General features: G+C 32.7%; 1 protein-coding gene across 1 annotated transcript; it reads right to left on the bottom strand.

Annotated features, from left to right (window-relative positions):
* Positions 1-635: 635 nt before the first annotated feature.
* LOC101253634 (uncharacterized) lies at positions 636-8625 on the bottom strand. The gene is made up of 3 exons (XM_004248777.5): positions 7225-8625; positions 1168-1275; positions 636-1068 (listed from the first exon to the last, which is right to left on the bottom strand). Exons 1-3 carry the CDS (start codon positions 7309-7311, stop codon positions 850-852), a joined length of 414 nt encoding a protein of 137 aa, XP_004248825.1. The 5' UTR covers positions 7312-8625; the 3' UTR covers positions 636-849.
* Between the last annotated feature and the right edge of the window lie 1974 nt (positions 8626-10599).

Raw genomic sequence — 10599 nt, forward strand, 5'->3', positions numbered from 1 at the left:
TATGAATAAATTAATTGAATACTTACATGCCGGAGTGAATTGTAGCTCATTCTTGCTTCGAAGTATTGTGAAATTGAATAATATTGTTTCACTTCAATAAGTGTACTGAGTTGTTTTTTGTGTTTCAGGAGAAGTGTTTGGATTGTACTTTCATATAAATCGGAGGCAACCTATGAGAAAAATTATTCATCAACCAACAGACACACAGAGTAGTGTATGAGAGGATTGAATTCACATTTAAATTGAAGAAGTGTGTAGAGGGATATACTTGTGTATAAGAAAAGATGTTATGGGAGAAGTTTAAATATTTTCTAGTTTTAGGTTTTGTTCTCCGCATAGAAGTGTTTTTTTATTGTAATATCAAAATTACCCCCAACAACAGTAAGTGATTTGTTTAAATTTATATTCACTGTTAGTAGAACGACGAAATCACTTACTTTAATTAATTAAAGGTTAAGTATGATTAGTGAGATATCATAGGGACCCAAACCAAAATAAGACAATAACATAGGTACGAAAACAATTACTTTCTCTTCATTTTATATCACATAAATTAAGACAACGAACAAAAATTGAGCGCGTACTAGCACGGAAACTTGTGCCTAGTATTGAACGTAATAGTAAGACAACCTCAATACACAAAATGTTAAACGTACTGTTCATTCAAAGCTAAAAAGTTCAACATGTCATGAATCTATATCTGTAACAAAATGCTGTCACCAGAATGATTTAAACTCGAGGATACCACATAAACCCTCTGGCTATGCTTTGTAATGGATGATGGAAGTTATCTGTTTACCATTTATTAAAGAATCAAAATAAACATATGACGATGATTTTAACTAAAATCTACTGAAAATTTTTGTCTTTCACTTCAACATCATCTTCAACTGACGCATTGAGGTTACGCCTTTCCTCAGAACCAGCTGTAATAACTGGCATCCAAAGATCAGCGGTACTGCTTAAGAGAGACCCAACTTGTGTATCTGCAGCGACAGCGGAGGATATCATCCTATCCACGTCATCCAGTTTTTCGGATAATTTATCCATCTGCTTCGCAATCTCCGTCTAATATACATTTGTAAATGAATGAATTTATTTACCAGGGAAATAAAGAGGAAATAATGGAAATACGGTTCTTTCGAACCAAAATAAAGACCAACCTACCTCATCAAGATGTTGCGTTGATTTTGAAGGAACTTTTGTAACTTCCAGTCCTAGTGCTTGGATCTTACTGCGCAACTCCACTTCTTCTTGATTAGTCAATGATTCCACCTGCACATATTTGTTACAATCTTTTTAGTCAGGACATTTGAAGTACTTTATTAAACCACAACAGGACTTGATGTCAAACAGAGACTCCTAGCACCATAAGGTATAAGAAAAAAAGAAAAGTTGGTGATAGCACCCAGACATTCACTCCAAAGCTAAACAAGAATAATACTACCTATAAGCAACGACAAATTTACAATTCTTAACACATTTTTTACGAAAAAAATTGACCTTGGAGAGGAACATAAAAACTCAAAATGATAAAATCATTTGAGTTCCTTGTTGATGAATCAAAATTATGTGTGTATATATGTCTTTTCTCATGTTTTGAATTATTAGGTTTAAATGGTTATATGATGTTATTTCTCACATACGTTTTGATCATAAATATGCAAATGGAGTTAAGGAGGAAACAAACAAGATTCAACCAAAACAGATGCAAGAAATGAAGAAAAAACTTGTTGAAGAATTGGTGTGCACTAAACAGCCCCGGCCATCGCAGCACTGGAACTTCGGTCGCTGCAATACTCCTTCAGCACTTGTAAGACGCATTAAACAGCCCAACCATCGAACTGCTTGAGTATTGACCACTGCAACAACGCGACCTGAATCCGATAGTTCTCAGAATTCAGGTTATTAGGGCTGAATGAGGTGAGGTATATATAGAGAATTTTTTGTAGACTTGTGAGGGCAGACACCGGGACAGATGCAGCTATTGGAGGAACAAATAGAGAAAGGAAGCGGAAGATTCCGAGGTTTCATGAGAGAATGAAGATTAGTTGGGAGTTTCTTCTTGACTTCAATTTATCTTCTCTTTTATTCTCTTGGATCATGACCTTGCTGATGTTTATTACAGTCACAGTTAACTATCTCCATATATGGAGTAACTCTGTTGTAGTTGACTTTTGATGAACCTTAAGGATAAATTATTGATTTATTCACCTTTTCTCATGTGTTTATTTGATTTTTGATTCCCTAAGGAATTTATTGATTAATTAATCGTAAGACATAATTCAATTTCTTCACTACTTTGATTTTGGTTGTAGGATATTTTGCAGTTGAATTAAGGGATTTAGTACTCGATCATTGTCACATAAATATTCAAAAGAGGACCATTTTTAATATCCAAAAGGAATCATTGGAAACCCTAGCTCCGATGATTGGAAATATCTGAAATTTAGAGGGTAGACTCGAAAATGATTGGCAATTCTGTGGTGGTATTAGATTTTTCAAAAACACAGACATAAACAGAGCTTTAGTTGCTGACAACATCAAGGAGGGAGAAAACTCGACCTCTTTATTGAAAGGAAGGAATCCTAGTGTTGTGAGGGAGAAATACTAACCACAAAAGGCAACAATGACTCTAATACCATGTCTTTACATCCCATAAGAAGGTGTATTTGTACACATGAATCTCAACTAATTATGGAAAAACAATTAGCAACAACAAAATAAATTATTATATTCAATCCAAAAAGTAATTGAAAGTCCAAAAATCTTGCTAATCAATTAACACAATCAACACTTCTCTTTTCTGATCAATGCATAAAAAAGTCTCACCAGGATTTGATGAGTAAGCAAAAAGGACAATAAAAGAGAGAAACTCTTTGAATTAGTGACGAATTTAGATAGCTCATTAGCTCCTATAAGAAAGTTTTCTAATTCTTAAGATCACTAGTATCATGACCTAATTGTAATAATTCAGCACATACTCTTCATGATTCTCGACATTTGATAATGTTATTATCATCAAGAATAGTCTACAATATACTTAATGATCCTCTGCACTATCAACAAACCCCTCAAACTCATAGTGGTGAAACAACTCGAGTTTGCAGATCATATTTGTGAAGTGTAGCAGAAAACAAGATTGACTGGGCTTGTAATGGAAACTGACTTCACCATGACACTACAGTGAGTCCGTCAGATTTTTTATTTTTTATTTTTAATTTAAATTTTATGCCTTCGGTGGCGCAAACCTTTTATTTCATCATAAATCTATACAGAGAACAAGCAGAGGGGACGATAGTCTAAACCTCTGGACATAAGCATTAATATACAACCTTGAAAACAGGCCATGTACAACCAAAAACTAAAGAAAAACAGATCATATCTAGTGACTCAAAATATATTCTTTCATTGCCTGTCCTATGGAGGGCATCCGAATCTTATCAAGGATGTACAAGCCAGCTGCATCCTTTGGCAAATCTTTAGGATCAAAAATCAAAACGTCCTTGTTATAAACAGTGTTTAGCTAGTGCATCCGCCACTTGATTCACCTCTCTGAAGGAATGTTGAACTGTCGCATTGGCCTGTAAAGTAATTCTTCTAATCTCCATAATAGTATCCCACAATTTCCAGGCCATTTGAGATTTATCCTTGATCATATTGACTGTAATTAGGGAATCACATTCTAAAATAAAGTTCGGATAGACATTTTCCACGCATCAGTTGGCTCCAAAATAGGCTGCTTTGGCCTCTGCTATGCTTGTACCTCTGCTAATATGTTTTGCAAAGGCTACTATTAAATTGCCCGTTGAATCCCTTATAATAAAGCCTACACTAATTGATCCTTCAGAGTTGCAACTGCCATCTGCTTTGACTTTTACCCAATAATATTGTGGTATTTCCATAGGCTATCAATTTTGGGCCTAAGACACAAAATAGTAGAACATAGATCTGGCCACTGCCAAGGCCAATCTCTATCACCAACCAGTTTGTTTATTGACCATCTAAGATTGAAAATAATTTAATGCTTCAACCTAGCATAGGAAATTCTCGCAGAGTCATACTTACCCGCACATCTCGCTTTCCATAGTTTCCAACAAATAACAATCGGAACAATTTTAAGAATTTGTTGATGCTATGAATTAAACGGTTTCATAGACCACCAATATGTCTGGTGGAGCTATTTCCAAACAGTCTGTGGGTGGTGGCCTTAATGTTAACCGACCTAGACAAAAAAATTAATGACTAGATAAAAATATAGAGAATTTCAGGATATGCATAGTCAGCTTAAGTAGATTAATGACAAAGACAAACATGGAACTATACTTTCCAGTTTGCTCAATGATTGTGGATACCATGGTGTTGACTACAGAAAATTAGCCTAAAGGTTAACTGACCTAGACAGCTAATTTGAGAAGTTAGCTAACATAAATTATTGACAAGAAAAATACAGAGAGCTGACTTGACATGTTAGCTGACAAGGATTCATGACATTAGCACTACACAATTGATAAGATTCATAGAGATGGGAGATGCAGTGCTGTTACAACAGCCACCACAATTGACAAAGAGTAGTAAAATTATTAAGAAAAGGAAACAAAGTTTGCAGGGCGAATGTGTAAGGCTGCCTTCCGGTGGGCAAAAGTTATTAAGGTTTCTTAAGATAATGAATGTGCTGTAAAAGAAAAGAGAAACACTTCTGTTGAATAAGTGATTGATAACAAACAAGAGGATGACTAGGGGAACACAATATCCGTAGAAGTACTTCTGGAAGAGTGTCATGCCCACCAAAGTGAAAGGTTTTACTTGGTTAGTGATTAGGAGAGCTTGTATTGCACAAAAATCTTATAAAAGAAAGGTAGACAACTAGTTCCCAGGTGTTTTCTTTGCAACAGAACAGGGGAAACCAATAAGCATCTATATTTACATTGTAAGTTCACCACTCACCATTGAACCTTTTCCTCAATAAAACAAGCGCTAGCTGGACAATGCTAGAGCACACATCGGATCTTTTGAGTTGCTGGATTAGAAGGGGAGGAAGTAAAAGTCAAAAGAGATGGTGGAAATTAATACCATCATGTATATGGTGGTTAGTATGGAAGGAAAGAAATGGGAGATGCTTTAAAGATAGTCCGATTCCATACATAAATTAAAACGGATTGTATTGAAACTCTACTTCTTTGGTGTAAACTACTTTGTATAGAAGATGTAGATCAGATTGTAGAGTTGATAGGAAGCTTGTAATTGCTCACTTTTGGAGGTGGCCAGCATATCCTTAATGCTGATGAATACAATTACCAATTTAAAAAAAAAACAAAAAAAAAGGAGGATCTTCAAGTAGGAATTTGAGCTGATAACTCGAAAATTTTTCATATTCTCTGGATTCCTAAATATGAAGGCGTACTCATTCAGAATACAATATTTTTAATTATTTGATGAATTTTAGTTACAACATACTGTTATTATACAAAATACACTTAATCGCTCTATTAAGAATCAAAAATTACATATTCATTAAGAACTTTATACACAATGCTTGCAATGATCCTTTTTAACTTCTTCATTTTTCATATAATTGTGGTGTCTGGCCAGATTGTTGCGCGCACCTCGACTAATTCCATGAGGTACCCTCCACCTCCCACTAGCAACGAGTATAAGGTGACTCTGTCCCTGTTAACTTGTTAAAGAGAGAAAAGTCAAAAAGTGCACCAGAATACTGTCAGGTGCCCTCTAACTATATCTACAAGCATTAGCTAGCATTTCTAAGATGCTTTTGAGTTTAAAGGGGAATTATTTCACCACAAATGGATCAGTATCCACCTTGATTTGAGCTCTAAAATTAGTTTGGCAAATTCTAGAACATACATTGATTAACATGATAAAAGGAATAACGATTGGTCCCATACAAACTTTGGCACACTGCTTCCCTATAAATCACAGATATGTTAAGATATTCACTAGACTCTCTCTATTCCTTAATAATTATGGCAAAGAGTTTTTCAGAAGAGTTACACAGCATTTTACCACTATGCTTAAGGCTATTTGTGTTCAAAAGATAAAGAATTATAACCTTTCTTATGGTAGTTGTTCTCCTAAAACATAAGGGGCAGATGGAGGAACAGCGGATTACAGTTTTTTTACTTCAATTTTCTGAAATGACTTCGATATTTGTACTATCTTACACCCTGATCTAATAGAAACATTAGGAAAAGAAGCCAGCACATGAAGAAATCTTAAAGAGCCTTCTCTGCTCCCTAGCATAAAAGGGGCCTTAAGTAAAGAAAAGCACAAAGATACTACCTGTATAGGGTAAAAATAGACATGATGTGTGGCCATATTAGATGGTGACATGTGAAAAGAAACAAGGGCAGCACTATTACACCGAGAACAAAAGGTCAGCTCATTTTGCAAAAATATAACCCGACCAAGCTTGGAACGCCCAGAGGAAAAGTCAGCAGCCCGGCCAACAATAGCCATTATGAAACCATCCAAGAAGCAACATCGGACGTTACAGTAGAATCACCACCTTGTAAAGACGCTGAATTCTGTAAGTACTTCAATTTCTCGTTAGCTATATTTGTCAATATCGTCATTTGATCATCAGCTCTCAATAACCGTGAAGTTTTTCTGGGGATATCTCCATCGAAGATATCATTGGATCCAGATCAACACTAACTATATTTATATGATATTATTTCATTTAGTCAATTTATCTTTATCTCATCATTTACAACTTTATTTACTTACATATAATCACCATTTTGGTCCACGTACTGTATGAATTTTCGGGTGAACACCACCTACCTCAAGGAACCGTCTTCTTTCAATCCCTTACAACTAACTTCCAAGGCCTTTCACTGCTTGAACCATCAATTGCTTCACTAGTGGGTTCAACTCTCCTGCTTTGTTTGAGAAGGTATTTTGTGTACTTCATGGCCCTCTTGGCCATATCTGTAATACCCCTCACCACCCGGAAACATATAGATCCACCTGATCATAGACACTCAAACCAAACATACACATTTCTCTTGGGCACAGCTATGAGTAATCAAGGCTTTTGTATAAGCTAATGAATAATGAACAAATCATAGCAGAGCTAATTGTTCTTTGTTTTATCTTTAATGGGTCAAATCAAGATTGATGATTCAGCTAATTAAATATGCCCACTTCAGACCAAAACTCCGATATCCCCAAATTTGAAATAAGAATATATAAGTTGCATACCTGCTGGAGAAGACTGGAGAGAACTCCGAATAGTTGAGCGTTGGCTGCCTGAGGCGATGTTGGACCTTCTTTGCTTCCATCCGCCATACCTGTTACTGTTGGTACGGTTTTTCTTCTTAATTCCAGCTTGTACCAAAATCGACTGCTCAGTGGTAGATGACGTTTTTACACTCCACTCCAGCCCCTATTTTTTTTTTCTTTTAAGAGAAAATTACGTAGGAAAGAATCAAAATACTTCCTCTTTGGGTTAAGGCGAGGATCCAAGTGATTTTTAAATTTTCACATGCGGTACTAATAGTATTTTATATTTGTAGTATTGGTATACTTTTGGGTTATTCTTCAAAAATTTTATTTATTTTTTTATTAATTTTTTGATAACATATGTATGGAATGTTTGATTGTCATTTTATATGTTTAGTAGAAATAACAATTTCATGTCAAAGAATATGAAAAGAAAAATACTTTGTTTTGTTTCGTAGAAATTGTGTTGCACATAAAGTCGAGAGGTTCATCACGATAATATCACGCGCAATAGTATAATTTTTTTCTTTTCCTGCAAAGTCATATGTTAAATGTTTTTAGTTTAGCTGCAATAATATTTTTAGTGAACAGAATAAGGTGTTTTTCTTATCACCTTCTCTTAGATAGAATTATTATTGGAAAAATAACTTAAATACACAACTATAAGTTTTATCTTCTCTAATTTTCCCTTCTTTTTTTAAATATTACATAATTCTTTTTTTTTAATTTTAGTGTAAGTTTATAGATACATTACATTCTTTTTCCTATAATACACAATTACCCATTTTAATGCCTATTTTTTCTCCATTAAAACATTCAACCTTTTAAATCAGTTTTTGGATTTTGAATTTTCTCCATTTAAACACTCAACCTTTTAAATCAGTTTTTTTATTTTGAATTATTAATTTTAATTAATTTTAAATAAAAGACCTAATTTTGAAATTTTGAATTTCAAATTTCAAAAATCAGGACAACTCTTAACTTCTCCCGTTTTTCTACTCCATCAAGTTTCACTTCCTTTTTTTCCACAATCATCTTCCTTCTTCTTAACCCAACAGAATTTATTGGTTTCTTCTTTTTATTCTTAATCCATCATCTTTTTCTTCTTAATCTGTAATCATCTTAACCCAGCATCTTTTTATTATTAATCCATCATCACTTCGTCTTTTCTTCTCTTTTTTGTTTTTGTTAATTGTTCTATTACATTATAGTAATGGATCTGTTAATTAATAGAAGGATATATGATTCCGACGATGAAAATTGGAAAGAAAATAGGAAAAAGTCTTTGCATGATCCTATGAATCTTCAGAAGGATTCAAACAAAGACTCTGGCGAAACATCAAAATCAAAGGTTGTCAAAATACAACAAAAAAAGAAAAGAAAAAAAGCAGCAAACATTGTTGTTAGGCCTACATTGTCTCGGGTTAGTATTTTGGTACTTAAAACTGTTGTTGAAATTAGTAAAAATTTTAAGGAATCTAGTGTGCTTGCCGATACATTTGAATAAGTGTGTATAGTGTTTTAGATGGTGAATTGATACATGAATTTGTTGTGTATCATAATATTTTATATGTATCATGAAGTTTTGAAAATTGTTATAATGTATCATTCAATAAGTTTAGTAAATGCATCATCAACTGTTCTTGATGATACATATAGAATCAGTGTGTACAATGTTTAGTCAATTCACTGATATATGTAGTAGATATGTATCACATGTTTTGCATATAGTATGAATTTCTGAAAACTGATATCATGTATCAGTAAGGTATTAGTTGTTTAGTTGATGTACTGATACATGTTTTGAAAATTGTTATAATGTATCATTCACTAAGTTTAATAAATGTGTCATCAACTGTACTTGATGATACATATAGAATCAGTGTGTATATTGTTTAGTCGATGTTTCTGATACATGTATTAGATATGTATCGCATGTTATAATGTTTTAGTTAATTCAATTTCTTTCCTTGATACATCAATATCCAACTCGGCTGCAATTGCTGCTTTGAGATTAGAAAACGAAATTGAATCTCTAACAACAATTCCGTCGATTTTGTAACTTTCATACTACAATTCGTTCACCCAAATTCCGGAATGTCTCATCAAAATCGAAGTATTCATCTTGAAATTTAACTGATTGTTCAAAAAAATTGATTTCAAAATAGATGATATAATCTTTGTTTTTCAAAATTTGAAATTAATATCCAATTAAGTGCTGATTTTATGTTGATTAATGATATGTTACCGTAAATTTAGTTGTTTTATTAACAACATTAATTGTACCGTCTTTTCTCCTTTTTTTCTCAACAATTTAAAATTACCATGTATCATTTACCATGTATCACTAGAGTCTAAAGTATCACGGCTCAACAAATTTATGGGATTTTGTAAATGCTAAATTTGCCGGGACAGAATGTAATTATTGAATTACACTATGGGATTCCTCAAATTTTTACATTATTATTTCTATTAAATATATAAAAAGACGATTGAACATTCCTTCTGTAAAATTTTGGATAAAATTAATGTTAAAAAATGGGCAAAATTTTAGGATAGACCAATATTGCAAACATGAGGGACTATGTGAAAAACTCAATGATCACTTTGAGTCTTAACCTAAGATGAGAGATTATTTTGAGTATTTCCTTGAAACTTACGCCATAATAACATAATATAGTTATAATTTGCATTAATTATAATTTATGAATTACTTTTAGCTATAATTATATAGTTCAACTTTTTAATTTTGTATGATGTCATGTTTGTATAATTCAATTTATATAATATATTTTGTATAACTTTTGTATAAATTGAAATTTGTATAACTGTTTACACTTTTTATGTTTGTAAGCGCATAAATTCGTTATTTTGAGTTTATATAAAAATAACTAAATTATACAAATATACCAACGAATTATACAAATATGCGAATAATACAAACAAGTCAGCTTAAACGTTAGCAACAACACGTAAATATGTAAATTATAACTATGGAGCATAATTTACATTATTATAGTGGTTATTACGAAAGTGCCTCTTTTTTCGATACGTGATTGAATTACTGATGTTTCTTAAGTATCTATATTGATAGAGAAATTTGTATGTATAGCAAATATAAAATTATATGTATATTTTAAGAGTATAGTTTATATAATTACACTCTATAGAAAAATGTGTTTGTGGTTTTTCTGTATAACACGTTTGCTCTCATTTTATATACAAATTTGTTTTTTAAAAAAAAATTTAAAAAATATGGTAATTTCGGTTGCAATAAAAGGAAAAAAAATTCTGTGAAGTCACATACATTATGTGTCAATAAAATTCCTTCCTTCTACGTCTTCTTCATCACTA

The sequence above is a fragment of the Solanum lycopersicum genome, chromosome 10 (genome assembly GCF_036512215.1).
Source record: "Solanum lycopersicum chromosome 10, SLM_r2.1".
NCBI classification, from domain to species: domain Eukaryota; kingdom Viridiplantae; phylum Streptophyta; class Magnoliopsida; order Solanales; family Solanaceae; genus Solanum; species Solanum lycopersicum.

Excerpts from the sequence above, each read along its gene's own strand:
- LOC101253634 (XM_004248777.5), bottom strand. The coding sequence starts at position 7,311 with ATGGCGGATGGAAGCAAAGAAGGTCCAACATCGCCTCAGGCAGCCAAC. Across the intron at positions 1,276-7,224 it reads TCTCCAGTCTTCTCCAGCAG|GTGGAATCATTGACTAATCA; the intron begins GTATGCAACTTA and ends AAATATGTGCAG. Across the intron at positions 1,069-1,167 it reads CAACGCAACATCTTGATGAG|ACGGAGATTGCGAAGCAGAT; the intron begins GTAGGTTGGTCT and ends AATGTATATTAG.